The 19392-nt window shown below is 40.4% G+C and overlaps 1 protein-coding gene across 8 annotated transcripts in view; it reads right to left on the bottom strand.

Annotated features, from left to right (window-relative positions):
* Positions 1-207: 207 nt before the first annotated feature.
* The window catches only part of SLC9A6 (solute carrier family 9 member A6), a 69519-nt gene continuing 50334 nt past the window's right edge, over positions 208-19392 (bottom strand). For 6 of the 8 annotated variants that reach the window (XM_055267060.2, XM_055267059.2, XM_055267061.2 and 3 more), the window contains 4 exons: positions 17170-17200; positions 13835-13914; positions 7170-7275; positions 208-2883 (listed from right to left, as the gene is read on the bottom strand). In XM_055267060.2, the coding sequence (XP_055123035.1) occupies positions 2611-2883; positions 7170-7275; positions 13835-13914; positions 17170-17200 (490 nt within the window). In that variant the 3' untranslated portion in view covers positions 208-2610. Of the gene's footprint in view, positions 2884-7169; positions 7276-13834; positions 13915-17169; positions 17201-18353; positions 18444-19392 lie in introns of all 8 variants that reach the window. The other 2 variants (XM_055267057.2, XM_055267055.2) reach the window with 1 other exon arrangement.

Below are 19392 nucleotides of genomic sequence, written 5' to 3'. Positions count from 1 at the left end.
AAGAGTCCAATTGTGACCATAAGCAAATACATCCACCCTTACACATAAGCACCAAAAATTTGCCACCCCATAAGTTAAGTTCTGTTAGGTTTCTGTTTGTTTATTTGAAAACATTAGTCTTCCCCTTTTCCAGTAGGTATATAGGTAGAAAAATAAATGAAGTCAGCACTCTTTACGTCTCACTAGAATAAACTGTGACTCAAATACTGTGAGTGGTTATTTGCAAGGCTATAACTTTTTTAATGACAGATTTTCCTAAAAGAAACCACTATAACATCTGTCCAAGTACTCCAGAGAAAACAAAAAATACATAAAGATTAAAAGTCTATTACTTTAACAGCACATTGCCAAACACGGACAACTAGGATAAATACCAAGAAACCTTAAAAAATAACTTTAAAAGATGCAACGTTCAAGTCATTCAAACGCGTAGGTTCCACAAACAACAGGAAAACAAGTCCAAGAGCAGTTCTACTTGTGCATGATGGTAACTCAGACTGTACTTCATCAAAGTTCATTCAGGTGTTTCATAGACGTCTGAGCAGAGTTTGTTTTTTCTTCCTTGCTTGGAGATGTGTACACAGATTAGAGGAGAGGAAAGTCTTTCAGATGCTGATGTAAGCACAGCAGGCTTGGTTCCCCTTGATAAAGTATGAAGGCAGATTTAGTTGACTCAAGCTTTATCAGTTTCCCTAGTGAAAAGTCTTACGCATGCTGAAATAGACGAGTTACTGAATTTGTCATGCTAAGTATTTACATAAACTGAGGTCAGTAACCCGACAGAATAAAAAAGGTAGTTGTTAAATTATTGTATAACCTTTTACAACTTTAATAACTTTGTGGGTAAATGACACTGACTTTCAAACTCCTCAAACATACATTAACAAGAAACTATTTACTGCGTGAAGAGGCACACATCATGTAAAACATACACTTCATGGGAGGGATTCCTGCATAGCAGGAAAGTCGCTACCACTACGTAACAAATGGCTATGCCAACAGTCAAAGCTGCCACGAAAGGGTACAACATTAGAATTCCCTTAAAATCTCAAGGAGTGTTTGCAATAGCACAGATGCCTTTTGGAGAGTAAGTACATGTTTTGTTCGGAAGGGTATTTTTCACTGGAAAATCTGAACATCATGTAAATAAACCAATGTTCTAACTGGGTAAGATTTAAGGCAATGCTACTCAGAACTGAGGGAAAAAAAATCCAAAAAAGTTTGTTTTTCTTCTGAATCCTGAACAGGTCAAAATCAACATCAAAAAGCATTCTTCCAAGCATTCAATGCACCTTTAGGTATTATCGGCATTACAAAATAGAATCTACTTTCATACTCCAAATATGAAATGAGAAATTGTTCTGTGCTCTTCCTTGAAAACTGTAAAAAAAAAAAATGCATGGCAGCTTAGGTAATTAATATTAAAAAGTACCATGAAAATGAAGACTACTACACCTGCTGCACACAAAGGAGCCACCTTGCTGCAATCAATGCTCCAGAATATTCGATTTCTCTTATGACTGACTGGTGCAGTGTGAAACGATCGTGGGTTCATAAATTAACTGTTGACATTAACTACAGACTAACAAATGATGATTAGACACAGTAAGTTCAAAAATTTTACATTTTGCTCCTGTTTGGCTGCTAAAGAGCAGCAATTTAAATCGATATAAAAACTTCTGACGACAAAGCTTGCTATACAGATAAAGTACATAATCAAAAATTAAGCAGCAATTAAATCTCTTAAACTTATCTGGTATAGAATATTTACACATTTGGGAAGAGAGATCTCTAAAACCACCATTCTCTTTACTCACCTCTTGCTCTCTGCCCATCCCAGCCCCTCCAAATCTAAATCAAGTGCCCTGAACTATATACACCTGTACTTTGGTTAAACTGGCTAGATGCGACTCCATCTATGGTCTTGGTCTGGAAGAAAAGACATAACGTCTCAGAAATCATTTGCAGCCTTCTTTTCTGAACAACAGTGTACTGTAGTCAATGAATCTGTGCTTTCACAGCAAGCAGGGGAAAAGGGTCCTCACACTTCACTCCCCAACCTGAATGGGGCAAGATCAAATGCCATCAGCTCGTTGCACCACAACAGGCCACCAGAGAAAAGGGAAAGAAAACGGTCAGGACAAAGGCAGCAGCTATCAACAAAAGTTTCCCAACAAAGGAACCTCTCCTCCCTAGGTTCCCAAGGAAATAACACTCCCTCCTCACTCTCCCTCCCCTAGCACACAAAAAAATTAATTCACATCACGAGAACTTGGTACTCTGGTTAAGTGTCAGGTAAGTTTAAGAAAGAGAAAATCCGTCACTTTTTTTACTTTAACTGAGACGTAAACTAACAGAACACACAACATCACTGTAAAAGTAACTTCCTAAAACAGATCCAGTCTACAGAGTGCAACCAGGAAAACTTAAAGGAATATAGTTTGTTCACAATCTGCCATGTACAGGATATTTATATTCTTTCTACGCCATATAAATAGCATTTATATAGCTTAAACATTCAGAGACATGCACTGGGACTTTTAGGTAGTACAAATTTCTTCACAATCACATGTGCAAATTTTACAAATCACTAAGTGAGTATTAGTAAGCTTAGGCTGGACCGTGTCTCGTATTATCTAACAAATTTAGCGGGGGTTCAGAATCATCCATTGGAAGAACCAGGCGTGTTCCTCGAATGACCAGTTCATGGTCCCCAAATGCAAGCTCCCGATCCAAGGCATCTTCAGAACTGTTTCCCATAAATCTCCTTGGGGCACTGGATGTGGCTGATTCAGTGTTCACAGTAGAATCTCCATATGTCAAACTGATATCACCATCATTGAGAATAAGATCAGAATCATCATCTTTCAACTGTTCCTGGTTCTAAATGCAAATAAAGTAAGATTTAAGAATTGTTGAGGAGTTCAAGAGACATTTCCAATAGGAGTATTTTTGAGGATCTCCCATTTAAAACCCTTAAGTGGTAGCCCACTGCCCTCAGGATAAAGTCTAAAGTCCATACCTTGGCTTAAAATACAGCGTGGCTTGGCCTCTGTAGTTCCTCTCCTGCCACAATCTGCCCCTCCCACACCAAAGGCCCCATTGTCTGCCAACCAGACTGAAGTGTGACAGCTGCCCAGACTCCTCGTGCTTTCTCTTACCTCCAGGTCCTTCTACATGACCCCTCTCTCCCTTCACATGACTAACATCCTTTTATCACTTTTGCTCTGAAGTCTTCCTTGAGCTTCTAGGACTAGGTTAGCTGTCCTTCCTGTGTGCTTTCGTGGCATCCTGTACTTGGCCCTCTCCCTGTAGTGGCACTTACCCTTGAGCTGTAACTGTGTGTGTATCGATCTGCCCTCAAGAGGCTTAGACTCTAGTGTGTCGGGGGAGCAGACCGATACACATGTGGTGAAGACACATAGTAAATGCTACGTAGTCCAACCACCTAATACAGTTTGGGGTACAGAGAAACATATCAAGCCCTCACTGCAGCTCCATAAGCTTTGGTTCTCATGGAAATATTATGACAAAAATAGTATACTTAAATAAGGTCCTACAAAAGGAAAAAGTATCAGGAATACATAGTCCCATTTTGGCAAATAAAAAATGTGTGTATAGAAAAGTCTTTTCTTATGTTTCTGTATTATCTGAAATTTTATTATAATGAGTACATATTACTTTTAAAAAACAGAAGAAGTCATTTTTTCTAAATGACTTTAAAGAGAAAGGATCATTCTAAATATTCACATTGATCTAGCATAAAACAGTCTGTCATTGATGCTCCTTGAGGGAAGTATATTCTCCAGCTTTCTAAATCCCATGTCTGTTTGAAAATTTTGAATTTGTCTAAGACCATCAAATAGACTGAGAAGACTATTAGACAAAATCTAAAAAGCAATTTAATCTGCTGTTGCTAGAAATTCCCCTAAATACTCAAAGGCCAAAAAAAGTGTGAACTGAAAAATAAACGGCTGGGTATGGGTGGCACATGTCTATTGTCCTAGCTACTGGGGAGGCTAAGGCGGGAGGACTGCTGGACTGCTTGAGCCCAGAAGTTTGAGGCCAACCTGGGCAACACAGCCAGAACCCATCTCAAAAACAAACAAACTCATATCCACCAACCAGCCCAAATCCCTTCCTGTCTAATCTAGTTAGGACAGTAAGTCTATCTAACCAGTATCTATCACTTGATTCAGCAATATTCACAAGCTCTGTGGCTCCTTCACAGGTCCACAGGGACTCTTCAGTACCTTCTAATATCTTTATTAAGTTTGAGGTTTGGGGCAATATCTATCAAATTTTAAAATGCACATGCCTTTTGACCCAGTGATTTTACCTTTAAAATCTATTCTATATACTTTTACATAGGTAAGTTTATATGTAAAAGAATATTCACTATAAGTATTGTTTATAATAGCAAAAAGGAAACGACTGAAATGTCTATCCTTAAGAGACTGAATACATGAATTTTGCTATAGCTATGAAATGGGATAGTACGTAGCCATGAAAAGAGAAGGTAAGACATCTAACGTACTCACAATAAAGGTATCCATGATGTGTCAGTAATTGAAAAAAAAAAAGCAAGTAACGGGACAATATGCCTATTATAATCCCATTTGTGTAAAACAATAACAAAGCCATATATACACATATTCATTTGCAATAAAATATATCAGGAAGTATCCACAGTGAGCCTATAATAAAGACTGCCTCGAGGACTGCAGGTAGGAGGAAGGCAACTTTGATTTTTCATTTTGTACGTTCCATACTGTATGGACATTTGGCCACGAGCTTGCTAGTTTTATAACTAAAAAAAGCAGTTAACAAAGATAATATAAAAAATTACGTCTGGGCCAGGTGCAGCAGCTCATGCCTGTAATCCCAGCACTTTGGGAGGCCAAGGTGAGTGGATCACTTGAGGCCAGGAGTTCAAGACCAGCCTGGCTGACATGGCGAAACCTCGTCTCTACTAAAAAATACAGAAAAATGAGCTGGGCGTGGCGGTGCACACCTGTAATCCCAGCTACTTGGGAGGCTAAGGCATAAGAATCGCTTGAACCCGAGATGTGGAGGTTGCAGTGAGCCAAGATCACGCCACTATACTCCAGCCTGGGTGACAGAGCGAGACTCTGTCTAAAAAAAAAAAAAATTGTGATGGTTGTTATGGGTTAAATTGTGTCCCCCCCACCCCCCACCAAAAGATGTCGAAGTCCTAACCCCCAGCACCTGTGAATGTAACCGTGTTTGGAAATAGGGTCTTGTTTGGAAATAAGGTAGGCCCTGATTCAATATGACTGGTGTCCTTATGAATAGGAGAAATCTGGACACGGAGGTAGGCATGCACACAGGTAGAACCCTATGTGAAGATGAAAGTAGAGATACATAGTGATGCATCTATAAGTCAAGGAAGGTCCAAGATCACCAGGAAGCCACCAGGAGTTAGAAGAGAGGCCTGGAGCAGATTCTCCCTCACAGCCTAGAAGGAACTGACCCTGTCAACAACTTGACTTTGGATTTTAGCCTCCAGAAATAAGGGATGATAAGTTTCTATTGTTTAAGCCATTCGGTTTTTGGTACTTTGTTACAGCTGCTCTAGGGAGCCTGTTGTGTTTCGCTGCATTCCAAGGACACAGGGTTGTTGTGGACCTCTTCTGGCTTTTGGTGACAGCGAGTGGGTCTCTGGAATCCAAGAGCCAAGCTTCACTGCCTGAACCAACAGAGCTGGCTGACTCCTCTGCACAGTTATGTGGGCTAACAGGGCATGGTGGAAATGGAGACAATGTTTGAGAGGGGAGCTTGGGCAATGTGGAAGGGAGAGGAGGGGCAACATGGGGTGTGTGCCCCATCTCACAGGCACAGTTTGTCAGAAACATGCACTGACACGACATAACACAAAGCCGTAGGATGCTCCTCCCTGGCCCAGATGCAACCCCTACTCTGCCTACTCTCTCCTGTCCATTTCTTATACAATCTGCTTTCACATGAGGTTCACTCACAGGGAATGGGGGCAGGGGGAGGGAGGTGTGGGTGGTGCATGTCTACACAGCTTCACTATAGCTTCCCCTCTCAAGGTTCTGCATGTTGCATCTAAGTAGTCAAAACTGGTGGGCTTTGTTAACAGGGGAGCCTATATGATGTCATAGATTATTTCTGAAAGGTTGGTTTAGAATGGAAGGCTTTTTCTTTCCCTTTTTTTCTTTTCTTTCTTTTTTTTTTTTTTTTTTTTTGATACGGAGTCTCACTCTGTCGCCCAGGCTGGAGTGCAGTGGCACGATCTCTGCTCACTACAACCTCCACCTCCCCAATTCAAGCGATTCTCCTGCCTCAGCCTCCCGAGTAGCTGGGATTACAGGTGTACGCCACTGTGCCCAGCTAATTTTTGTAATTTTGGTAGAGACTGGGTTTCACCATGTTGACCAGTCTGGTCTTGAACTCCTGACCTCAGCTGATCCGCCGCCTCGGCCTCCCAAAGTGCTGGGATTACAGGAATGAGCCACCAAGCCTGGCCAGAATGGAAGGTTTTTTAAAAAGAACTTGAAAAATAAAAACATGCACATTTAAAAACAAAGGCCAGCTAGCATTTCTGTTATTTTTTTCTTAGTAGCAATATTTATCAAATTACCAATCACATTTTGGTAGCTAAGGAAAAAATATGGAATTCAGATTCTATCTAGATATGCTCATGCGTCCCAGCAATGTGGAACAGAGGCAGATAGCCTTCTCAAACATCCAAAGGTTGGGAGGTGTGAAATAATAGACCATCTGTTGCACTTTAGGGATGTCAAAATTGTTTTAAAATCCTCTCAATGTAACTGAGACAACCCTCATTTGTGGATGAAAGCATACACATTTAGTACTGAGCTCAGGACACATACTGCAAAGAAATGAAAGCCAGCAGGGAAATAGAACTATTTACTAAAATCACCCACAGTAAGATGAGGCACGATTCTATATCTGTTTTCAAATGCTGTTTCAAAGGCTGTGAATTATATTTATAGGTTTCAGCGTATTTTCTGGTTGAGCAAAATATGCTTAAATTCCCTCTCATGCAATTTATACCTCAAAGGCAGAAAACCAAACCAAAATAAAATAAAACCAGTGACTCATCCACAGAGCAGATAAATTTAACTTACTGAAGAATTTAGTTTTGGATAAAACCAACTTACTTCGTAAGCCTGGGGGCTGGTGAGGCACCTGGCGATGGGTCCACAGCAGGCAGGGAGTGTTGTTGTCAGCGGAGGCCCGCTGTGAGTCAGCAGAGGCTTCAGATAGCTGCGGTGGTTAAGGAAGAGCTGTGGTCCTTTCTTTACAAATTTAAAGGAGCAACTTGTTTGATAATAATCACCATCACAGTACAGCAACCACTTCGGAGGACAGCAAAGGGCTTTCACATCTATGGTCTCATTTCCTCCTCACATGATGGCAGTGAAATAGCAAAGGGGTATTTTATCATCTCCACTTCACAGATATGGAAACTGAGGCTCAGAGAGGTCAATGACCTGCCTAAAGCTACACCATGAGGTAAATGGGGACCAATCTGCTAGCCCAAATTGGTCTGAATTTCAAATCTTGTGCCCTTTCCACTACATCACACTGCTTTTCTGATTTTACTAAAACCAAAAGGAACCTTGCTGTAAATTGAGCACTAAAGGAGATAAGGGAAAAAGTAAACAATGTTAATGGCCAGAGAGGAAATTAAATGTTCCAGTAGAACATAGTAATAAAATGGTTTTCATCATTTATTGTGAATTCAGCTGGCCTCTTGCATGCTCTAAGTTGAAACTTCAGTATCAGACTGACTGTTTACTTAGGAAACTATAAGAAGGAAAGTCAAGTCAAATCTCAAGACATTTTAAAAAACTATGTATCATGAGGCCCTTTATCGTAGGCCCTCATTTCAGTATTCATTTATTTGCCAAAAAATAAAAATAGACATGAGAATACATGACACACAGAAAAAAGAGGGAATCACAAGAAAAAGGAGAAAAGGATACAGACACATAAATTCCCCACTTTATTTATTTATTCATTTATTTATTTTTTTGAGACAGAGTGTCACTCTGCCACCCAGGCTAGAGTGCAGTGGGTGATCATAGCAGGTACGTGCCACAATGCCCAACTAATTTTTTTTTATTTGATTTTTGCAAAGACAGGGTCTTGCTATGTTGCTAGGGCTGGTCTTGAACTGAGCTTGCCTCAAGCAATCCTCCCACCTCAGCCTCCCAAAGTGTTGGGTTTACAGGCATGAGCCTCCATGCCCTCCCTCCTCATTTTCTAAAATGAGACCCTAAGGTGGTTCTCAATTAAAAATGAGAAAGTCAGAGAAAATTTCATGAATCCTCATATTAATAAATTCTAAGTAAAGATTAAAACACTGTATATAAACATGCTTTATAAAACATCTGGCCAAACACAAAGCTACTAAAAAACTGGAATGATGAATTCTACTAGTGTTTTGAGTAAAGAAATGACCAGGTCTTCATCTTCTGGTACTGAATGGGTACTACTGAGGCTAACAAGTCTTGATGTTTGACTCTACAAGAAAAAATTCCTTAGAAAAAAAAAAACTCACCAGATGTTGACAAATGGTTTTAAAAAAAGAAAAAAAAGAAAAGAAAACCTAGATAGTCCTGTATTTATTAATGAAATTAAAAACTTTCTCCTACAGAAAACTCCAGGCTCAAATGGCTTCACTGGTAAAACTTTCCTAACATTAAATAATAATAATAATAACACTAATCTTATCACTCCTTCAGAGAACAGAGAATGAAGGAATACTTCCCAATTCATTTTATGAGGCCAGCTTAATCTTGTTATAGAAACCTGACAAGGACACTATAAGAAAAAAATCACAAGCCAATATTGTTCATAAAAATAGACACAAAAATCAGATGCAAAGTATTTGCAAATTAAATCCAGAGATATACACAAAGGATAACACATCATGACCAAGTGGAATTTGTTCCAGCAATGCAAGACTAGTTTAACATTCAAACAATCAATCAATGAAAATCAAAATAACAGATTAAAGAAAAAAATATAAACACATGATCATCTCGATGCAGAAAAAGCATCTGATACTAAAAATTCTCAGCAGACAAAAACTCATGATAAAAACTCTCAGCAGACTAGAAATAAAAGAGAATGCTCTTAACCTGCTAAAGGATATATCCAAAAACGTATAGCTAACATCGTACTTAATGGTGAAATATTGAAAAATTTCCCTCTGAGGTCAGGAATAAGATAAGAACGTCCTGTATCATCACTTATATTCAGCATTGCACTGAAGAAGTCCTCTACAAAAGCCAATGTAAAAAGACACAAAAAAGAAATACAGGGATTGGAAAAGAAAAAAAAATACTCATAGATCATTTAATTATGTATATAGAAGACCAAAAAGTATCTATTAGAAATCCTAAGTGAACTTAGCAAGACTGCTGGACCCAAGGTCCATATATAAAATCAAATTTTAGGCTGGGTACAGTGGCTCACGCCTGTAATCCCAGCACTTTGTGAGGCCAAGGCGGGCAGATCACGAGGTCAGGAGATGGAGACCATCCTGGCAAACACGGTGAAACCCCACCTCTACTAAAAATACAAAAAATTAGCTGGGCGTGGTGGCGGGCGCCTGTAGTCCCACCTACTTGGGAGGCTGAGGCAGATGAATCACTTGAACCCGGGAGGCGGAGGTTGCAGTGAGCCGAGATTGCACCACTGCACTCCAGCCTGGGCGACAGAGCGAGACTCTGTCTCAATAAATAAATAAATAAATAAATAAATAAATAAATATCCAATTTTCTATCTACATATTTACATCAAACAAGTATAAAATAGAATAAATACCATTTGCAATAGGATCAAAAACATCAAATACTTAGGAATAAATCTAATGAAAATGTACAAGAGCTGTGTACTGAAAAGTACAAACCATCAATGAGAGAAATTTTAAAATACCTAAATGAATGGAGCAATATGCTGTGTTTATGATACGGAAGTCTCAATATTGTTATGATATCATTTCTCTCCAAATTCATTTATGGATTCAATACAAACCCAATAAACTTGCCAGCAGTTGTGTGTGTGTGTGTGTGTGCACGTGCACATGTGTGTAAATTGACAAGCTGTTTCTAAAATTTAAAGGAAAACGCAAAGCACCCAAAATAGCCAAGGCTATACTGGAGAAGAACAAAGCCAGATTTTAATTACTCTACTGGATAGCAAGACTTATTATAAAGTACAGTAATAAAAAGGGTATGGTATTGATATAAAAATAGAGAAAGAGGATTAAAAAAGAGAGTACAAAAACTTATCCCCACTTATACAGCCAAGTGATTTACAACAAACATTGTACTGCAATTCAGTGGGGTAAGGATGCTATTTTTCAATAAATGGTGCTGCATCAACTGGATATGCATATGGAAAAAAGTAGATCTTGACCCACTATCTCTCACCATGCACAAAAATGAATTTGTGATGGATCAAAGACTTAAATGTGATAGTTAAAGCAATCATACTTCTAGAAGAAAACAGGAAGATATCTTCACGACCTTGGGATATGGAAGATTTCTTAAGACACAGAAAACACTAACCATAAAAGGTGAATAAAATGGACTTCTAGCCTGAGCAACAAAGTGAGACCCTGTCTGTATAAAAAACTTTAAAAAACTAACTAGGTGTGGTGCCATGCACCTGTAGTCCTAGCTACTCAGGAGGCTGAGGCAGGAGGATCACCTGAGCCCAGGAGGTTGGGGCTACAGTGAACTATGATTGCACCACTGCACTCCAGCCTGGGTGAGAGAGTGGGAACTTATCTTAAAAATAAACAAAATATAATAGGCTTCATTAAATTGAAGAACATCTACTCCTTAAATACAGGATTAAGAAAATGAAAAGGCAAGCTACAGACTGAGAAAAAATACAATAATCAACAACAAAAAAACTCAATTCAGGAATATAGAGAGAACTATAAATCAATGAGAGAAAAAAAAAACTCAGTTAAACAATGGACAAAAGACTTAGACTTCACAAAAGAGGATATCTAAATGGTCAAAAAACAAGAAAAGGTGCTCAGCCTCTCTGGTCATCAGAGAAATGCAAATTAAACCATATGAGGTATCACTACACACCCATCAAAATGGCTAAAATTTAAAAGGCTGAAAAATAGAACTCCCTTAATTTGCTGATGGAAATAATCATAAATTCACCAAGTTGGTTAAAACCAATTAAACTGGTTGCAATCACTCTGGAGAACTGGTTGGTTGGCAATGTCTGTTTTAAAGCTAAACAGGCTGGGCAAGTGGCTCACTCCTATCATTCCAGTACTTTGAGAGGCTGAGGTGGGTGGATCACTTGAGTCCTGGAGTTCAAGGCCAGCCTGGGAAACATGGTGAAACCCTGCCTCTACACTGAAAAAAAAAAAAAAATAGCTGGGCATGATGACATGCATCAGGAGTCCCAGCTACCCAGGAGGCTGAGTTTACAGGATCACTTGAGCCTGGGAGGCAGAGGTTGCAGTGAGCCAAGATTGTGCCACTGCATTCCAGCCTGGGTGACAGAGCCAGACACTACTTCAAAACAAAACAAAACAAAAAACCACGTTAAACATACACTTGTCCTAAATTCCACTCCTTGCACTCCTTGGTATATACCCAAGAGAAATGAGTGCTTATGTCCACCAAAAGATATATATTCATGCAGGTTTTTGTAATAGCCAAAAGCTAGAAACAACCCAAATATTTATTAACAGTAGACTGGTTAAAAACAAAAATCCTGTAGTATATTCCTACTACAGAGCTCTACCCTACTACAGCAATAAAAAAAGAATGAATCGCTGTTACATGAAACAATAGGGATAAATTACACAGATGTCGAGTGAAAGAAGCAAGACAGAAACGAATACCTAATATACGAATCCATATACATAAAGATCAAAATCAGGTAAAACTAACCCATGTTGATGAAAGTCAGAATCATGGTTACCCCTTTGTGGAGGGGGATAGAGAATGTTCATTTATATCTTTGTATGGGTGGGAGGCACAAGTTGTTGACACAGGTTGAAATTCATTAAGCTGTACACTTAAGATTCGTGTACTTTATTGTATTCAAGTTATATCACAATTATAACAAATCATTTGCCTACATAAATGAACTGAAATCTAAAATAATGAATATTTAATTATATCAGGGCACTAGGTATTAAAATGATCAGGTCTTCATTGAGTAGGACTTAATAGGGCAATACTGAGTCAAATGAGCCTTGGTGTTTACTTCTATAAAATATACAGAAGAATAAGCTATTATTCTACTCTTTCTCAATATTAGGATCATTGAACTGTTTTATATATTATGCAGAAAATGTACAAAACATTTTATGCAGAAAACTCACTAAAAAATTATTGCTAAATTAGAGGGATGAAAAAGCCCCAAGAGATATGAGAGTGGCTTATATCCAAAACCCTGACAATGGAGCCAAAAGTAATGACATAATCTTTAAAAAATTTTAAGAGCCAGGCTCTCTTTCTCTAATGGGAGTCTTAATACCCCAGATATGCTTGCATTCTTGTTTCTATACAATAATTTAATTTTGAAGTACTTGCAAACAGTGAATGCAAAACTTACCAAACAGAACATGGTAAGTAGTAGCTTCTAATCATTAAGTGTCAAGTGATTTTTCTTAAATATACAAGGCTTTCATCAGAAAGTTAAAAGCAAGGACAAATTTCTTACACAGTTGTCTCCAATTTGCTTCAATAGAACATAAACCAAGTTTTGAATCATTTACTGATAAATCAGAGCCTGAAAGAACTCCATGGCTCTTTTTGCTAGGTGAATTTTCAAATAAATTAATTTTAATAATGATAAAATGTTTAAAAGGCATGATTTAAAGCAGTGGTCCCCAATCCTTTTGGCACCAGGGACCGGTTTTGTGGAAGACAATTTTTCCATGGATGGGGCTGGGAACAAAACAGTTTTGGGATAAAACTGTTCCACCTCACATCATCAGACATTAGATTCTCATAAGGAATATGTAACCTAGATCCCTTGCATGTGCAGTTCACAACAGGGTTCGGGCTCCTGTGAGAATCTAATGCTGCTCATCTGACAGGAGGCGGAGCTCAGGCGGTAATGTTCACTGGCCCATTGCTCACCTCCTGCTGTGCGGCCCGGTTCCCAACGGGCCACGGACCACTACTGGTCCGTGGCCTGGGAGTTGGGGATCCCTGATTTAAAGAGGTTATAGAATATCAACAGTACTCAGAGTATAGCTATGAAACAGACTTACAACAGGGCAAGAAGGAAATCTGGCAAACAAAAACATTAGCTATCTGTGGCATGCTGAACAGAGAGAATCTCCTAGTCTTTGGAAAGGTCAGGGGAAAAAAAGTGTATTGCTGAACAGCGCAGTATCGAACATTATCGCATTCTGATTTCATTCTCATGTTTTTTCCCAAGCCTTTCCTCTCTTACCCCGCCAAGTACGCAGACAAGAACCAAGAAATACCTTCCGTGGGATTCACTAAATTAGCTAAAGGACAACAAATGTTAAAGCTTGCTCAATAAATAAACCTATATATCAAAGAAAGTATGTCATTTGGGCTTTGGTTCCCTTTACACAGCCAGCTTCTGAAATGACCAGTCCCTATGGTTTCATGGGTTTGAAGAGGAATCTGTCTGTGTGGGTTTCCTTTTCCACAGCACTGATGGGGAAAGGGAAGATGAAAGGTAGGTTTTATATTCCGCTCCAGGAAGAGAATAGTCAAAACACTTGTTCCATTAAACTGTAATTATCTATGTCCACACTATCCTTTTTTTTTCCCTCAATTAAGGATACTTATGATCAAAGTTGTACCACATCCGGAAAAGCCAAGCACTCTCTGCTTTGGTAGTTCTCCTTTCATTTTCAGGAACACCCTGCAGATAGATAATACAGAAATCAATATCTATACAGAGATATGAACATTTATTTAGAGCCATTCCTTTGGAGAATCAGAAATAGAGGCTACTATAAGACACTCTCCAACAAGGGTAATATTAGAAATTTAATAGCTTGTATATTGCAGCTTTGGAATAAGAAATTGAAATGTTTTTCTGAACACCTCTATTACTCAGGCTGCTTGCTAACTTATGAATCTACTCTCACTTAAAAAATCAATGTGGGGGCCGGGCGCGGTGGCTCATGCCTGTAATCCCAGCACATTGGGAGGCCGAGGCAGGCAGATCACGAGATTAGGAGTTCGAGACCAGCCTGACCAACATGGTGAAACCCCGTCTCTACTAAAAATACAAAAATTAGCCGGGCATGGTGGGGCGTGCCTGTAATCCCAGCTACTCAGGAGGCTGAGGCAGGAGGTTCACTTGAACCCGAGGTGGAGGTTGCAGTGAGCCGAGACCATGCCACTGCACTCCAGACTGGGCGACAGAGCGAGACTCTGTCTCAAAAAAAAAGAAAAAAATCGATGTGGGATAATTCATTTACTGAACCTGAAAGACTTAACTCTCAATGTAATAGCACCTTAGAAAATATCACATCAACATCCCTATATTTGGGAGTTGTCATGGATCTCGAAAATAACTAGCAACTTCAAAGTTGCTACTATGTTCTTGAAACACTAGCAAAATAAAAACAAGTAGGGAAATTCCATGGTAAGCCTGATCAGCTAGGAGGGGAAACTAACATAGCAAGTAGGCATCTTCCAAAAGTTTCCAAAAATATAAACTGTGTCTTTATTTGTAATACGGTGCAGTCAGCAGTTGGGCAGTTAGGCAACCTGCTTCCAGTCCCAGCTTATTGACATTAAGTGGTTTAAGCAAGTCCCTTTCTCTCTCTGGGCCCGAGAACTTCTTCAAGTATAAAAACATGAGGGTTAGAGAATCCTGAAGGCCCTTTCCAGTGCTCATGTTCTATGGTTCCATAATCGTCTTTTCTAAAAGCACAGAATTTAGGCCAGACACAGCGGCTCATGCCTGTAATCCCAACACTTTGGGAAGCCAAGGTGGGTGTATTGCTTGAGGTCAGGAGCTCAAGTCCAGCTTGACCAATATGGGGAAACCCCGTCTCTACTAAAAACACACAAAAAAATGAGCTGGGCGTGGTGGCAGGCACCTATAGTCTCAGCTACCTGGAAGGGTGAGGCAAGAGAATTGCTTGAATCTGGGAGGTGGAGGTTGCAGTGAGCTGAGATAGTGCCACTGCACACTAGCATGGCCGACAGAGTGAAACTTCATCTCAGTAAGTAAGTAACTAAATAAATAAGCAAGCAAGGAAGCACAGAGTTTAGATTCTGGGTTTTGGATTCTTCCTGTCCTTCCTAATGCTCAAAATAAATTTCTCTCTCCTTCAATGTGTCACGTGTCATGTATCAACTTATACATAAACAAAAATGTTTGGAAACACTGTATGGGCTTACAAAAGCTGAAGAACACCTGCAATTCCTTTCATGTCATAGAAGTATCTTTGTGTGCCTCCACCTCTTAAAGAACAACATTTCACCATCCCTCACCACATGTACACCTGTACATCCCACCCCCACACACTCCATACTTAGTATAATGTTCCTCTGTGCTTTCTCATGGACATTCAAAATATTAAAGAAACAATATAACAAAGACAGCCACAGGGTTTTCGTTTTTCCAGACAGAGTCTCGCTCTGTTGCCCAGGCTGGAGTGCAGTGGCACAATCTCGGCTCACTGCAACCTCCACCTCCCGGGTTCAAGTGATTCTCCTACCTCAGTTTCCTGAGTAGCTGGGACTACAGGCGCCCACCACCACGCCCAGCTGATTTCTGTATTTTTAGCAGAGACAGGGTTTCGCCATGTTGGCCAGGCTGGTCTCGAATTCCTGACCTCAGGTGATCCACCCGCCTTGGCCTCCCAATATGCTGGGATTACAGGCGTGAGCCACCATGCCCGGCCCAGCCATAGGGTTTTGAAGGTAAGGGAAAAAAAACGGTCCTTTGTTCTGTATGTCACAACTGGCACTCACCTACCTGGCTCTCTCCCTGTCACTCCTTTTCCATTTCTCCTCTGTGGTTACACAGGTGACACAGCTGGTGGAGACTTATACAGACAGCGATCGAGCATTTGTCTTTTGAACTGCATGATTATTTTTGTTTTGACACAGGGAGGAGGCACTGAGGAGTTATTACCCCTTGGACACTACGCCAGGAGCCCGGCATCATGGGAATTTATCCAGCTTGGTTTTTACAAGTATGTCAAGCCCATGGAATTCTACTTTAAGGCTCTGACCACAAGAGTCAAGTACTTACTATCTCTCATACATACATTCACACTCATCACTCAACAGCTAACAAAATTAGCATTTAGGAAATTAGTCTGAGAAATGTTTTTTTTAACCTCACCCTGAAGACAAATATACTGACTGTGGTTTGTTTCAGACAAGAAAAAAATTGTGTTTTGAAAGAGATGGTTTCCATGTTCAAAAATCTAATTTCTGTGATTTCTCATCTAACGTCTGATATGGAGGCACATATTCAATGGTGCTCAGAAGCAACGGAAAAACAGATGGAAAATACCAGACAAGGGTAGTCAGTCTAGAGAGGGCAGCGAGTTACAATGCATTCAGTCCAACGGGCTCAAGTTCATAGCAACAACTGAGAAACTGACACAACGGAAGGAAGGAAGCAAGGAAAGGTGGCCAAGGCTGAGGGGCAAGGTAAGAAAGTGCGTTCCCCTGAGCAGGCAGGGATGACTGGTTGAAGATTCAAAAGCTTCTAGGCAGTTCTCTAGGGCAGCTGCTGGTCATCCAATTTGAAAGTTACACAGGAAGAGCAGCTGGAGTGGGGCTTACATCAGAGACAAGCCTTCATGCGCAAACCAAAGTGGAAAAAGCCTCCCCGTGCCAGAGGAGTCACTCGAAAACCCAGGAGTGCTTAAGAGACTGCTCTCCTCTGGGACAAAAGCCCAGGCAGGATGGCCCAGAGACATGAAAGCTGTCACCCTTGATAACCACACACTATGGCACTGTGGCAAACTTGGTTTTGTCTCTATGGAGCAGTGAGAAAAGCCAGGAATGATATCATTCCTCCAAAGCTGAGGCAAAGAGGACAGGATCTAAATAGAAGGATGAAGTTTATAGTAGATTGTTTTCTTTCCAAATGACTGCACATTTGACAGAAATGCCAGGAACAACAAAAACGCATATTTACCAAGTGTTCTTGGTCTGAATCAACACCAACCCTAAAGGAGAAAGACAAAGAGCAAATGAGATTTGGAAGCCAAAAAATGGTCTATTCACACATGTACATTATCAGGCAACTACTTTTCTCAACACAGAAGCTATGGAATGGTTAATGTTTTCTTGCTTCTCTGTGGCTGTTGATGCAGATTTTTGGCTCCTGCCACTTTCCTTAGCAACAGCTTGGATTCTAAGGCAAGCAGGGTGTACCCATGATTCTCTTCCTGCAATCTTACTTACAGTTTCAGAAAAAAACAGCATTTTTTTTCTCTGAATATAGGTCCACTCGAAGTGGAATCAGGGAGAGTAGCACCGCCCCAGTTGCTAAATAAGAATTACTGGGTAGCTCCAAAAACAAGACTGGCACAGTGCAATTCACCTCGCAGCTCTCATGGCAACATTCTGTTACGATGACTGAAGAGAGGGTCCAATTACAGGTTTTTCATAGGCTAATGGATAGACATTAGCCTTGGTTCTTCACAATTCTTATTTTATCTGCTTAAAATTCCTGCTTTCTGTATCCCAGGGAAAAGCTTCATTACAAAGTTCTCCGGCTCCTCTCTATTCCCTAAACACGGGTACTCACCAACTCTGTTCATTCCTCCTCTAAACGGTCTCTTAAGTCTTCTCTCCTTTCCATCCCAACTGCTCAAGGGCAGCCCTCATCCTGAGGCTCACGGGCTCTGTCGTGGAAGCTTTTCCAGCTGCCAGGCTCTCCCTGAGAGTCAGCTGTCGCCAGCATAGAGCTCGCTGTGTTACTCCCTTGACAAAGGACTCTGAGAGTGGCTTACAACCCAGAGGGTCAAGTCTGAAGTCTTTTGTGGGGCATTCAAGACTCTACAAACTAGCACCCCCACCCCACTCCAACCTACTTTTCCATCCTCATTTCCCATCATTCTCTTCTACATGCCCCATTCTAGCTATACCTGCCTGCTCATCTCCCCAAATCCATCCTCTCCTGAGCCTCCCATGCCTTTGCTCATGCTGTTCTCTCCAGCTGCAATGTGCCTTCCCTCATTTTTTAAGCAATTTTCAAGTTCCAAAGTAACCATTCTATGACCCCTTCAGGCAGAATCATTTTCTCCTCTGTGCATCTGCAGCACTTTCTACAGTCCTTTATTATGATACTTAGCACAGTAGAGTATAGTTATTTACCTGTCAGTCTCCCCAAAAAGACTGTGAGTTCCTTGAGGGTAAAGGCCATGTCTCAATTCATCTCTGTATCCCCAGAGTCTAGCACAGTACCTGACACACAATAGGTGCTCAAATGTTTATTGATTAACTACTACAGACAACACAGAAAAAATAGCAGTACTAGAAGCTGTAGCAGTAGCATCCCAGAACACAAATAACACTGAAGGGAGAAAACGATGCAAGGCTGCATCTGGAAAGCAAGGGAACTATGGTCAAGGACTTGAAAACAGATTGCTATGACCAGATTCATAATTCAAAGAATGGCTCATTTTTCCTTTGTTAAAATGGCCAGGAGCTGTTTAACATCTTCTCAGTCACATTAAACGCTAACCACATTTATGCATCTCGAGTGACATCTAGTGGTCTTGAAGATAGCACACTTGTAATAGATAGTACATTATTAGAAGCTATGTCAATGTAATAAACATTTATAGAGCACTTATTATTTGCCAGGCACTGTACTAGGCACAGGGCATAGAAATGAACTAAACATGGCCCCTGCCCTCAAGGAACTCACAGACTAGTGGGGGAAACCAACACAACTAGGGCATAATCCCTAAGGGCTTCTATCAGGGAGCTCTGGTTTCAAATCTGGACTTGGCTGCTTTCTAGCTGTGTGAACCCAGTCAAGTGATACAGTCCTATAAATCATCACTTTATCACCTGGAAAATGGGGCTAATATCCACCACACCGAGTTGCTGCAAGGATTTAATGAGAAAATGTATGAAAAGGTTTTAAAAGAGTATCTGAAACATTAACACTAAGTGGTAGCTCTTACAACAATACTATTACAAAACTGAATAAAATAAGTGCTACAATGGAAAGGCCCAATGTTGCACCAACAGAAGAGCGGTTCTGAGGGAAAAGAACAGGGGGAAAAGGAGGTGGCACTTAGCTGTGTCATTTACTGATAGTGAAAGAGCATTCCAGGCAGAGGAAACAGTACGAGCAAAGGCTCAGAGACGCAGAAGTGCAAAGCATGTGTAGTAAATGATAGCC

This window comes from Symphalangus syndactylus, chromosome X (assembly GCF_028878055.3).
Source record: "Symphalangus syndactylus isolate Jambi chromosome X, NHGRI_mSymSyn1-v2.1_pri, whole genome shotgun sequence".
In the NCBI taxonomy this organism is placed as follows: Eukaryota; Metazoa; Chordata; class Mammalia; order Primates; family Hylobatidae; genus Symphalangus; species Symphalangus syndactylus.
The sequence above is the reverse complement of the archived record's forward strand: the minus strand, read 5'-3'. Positions and strand labels throughout refer to the sequence as shown.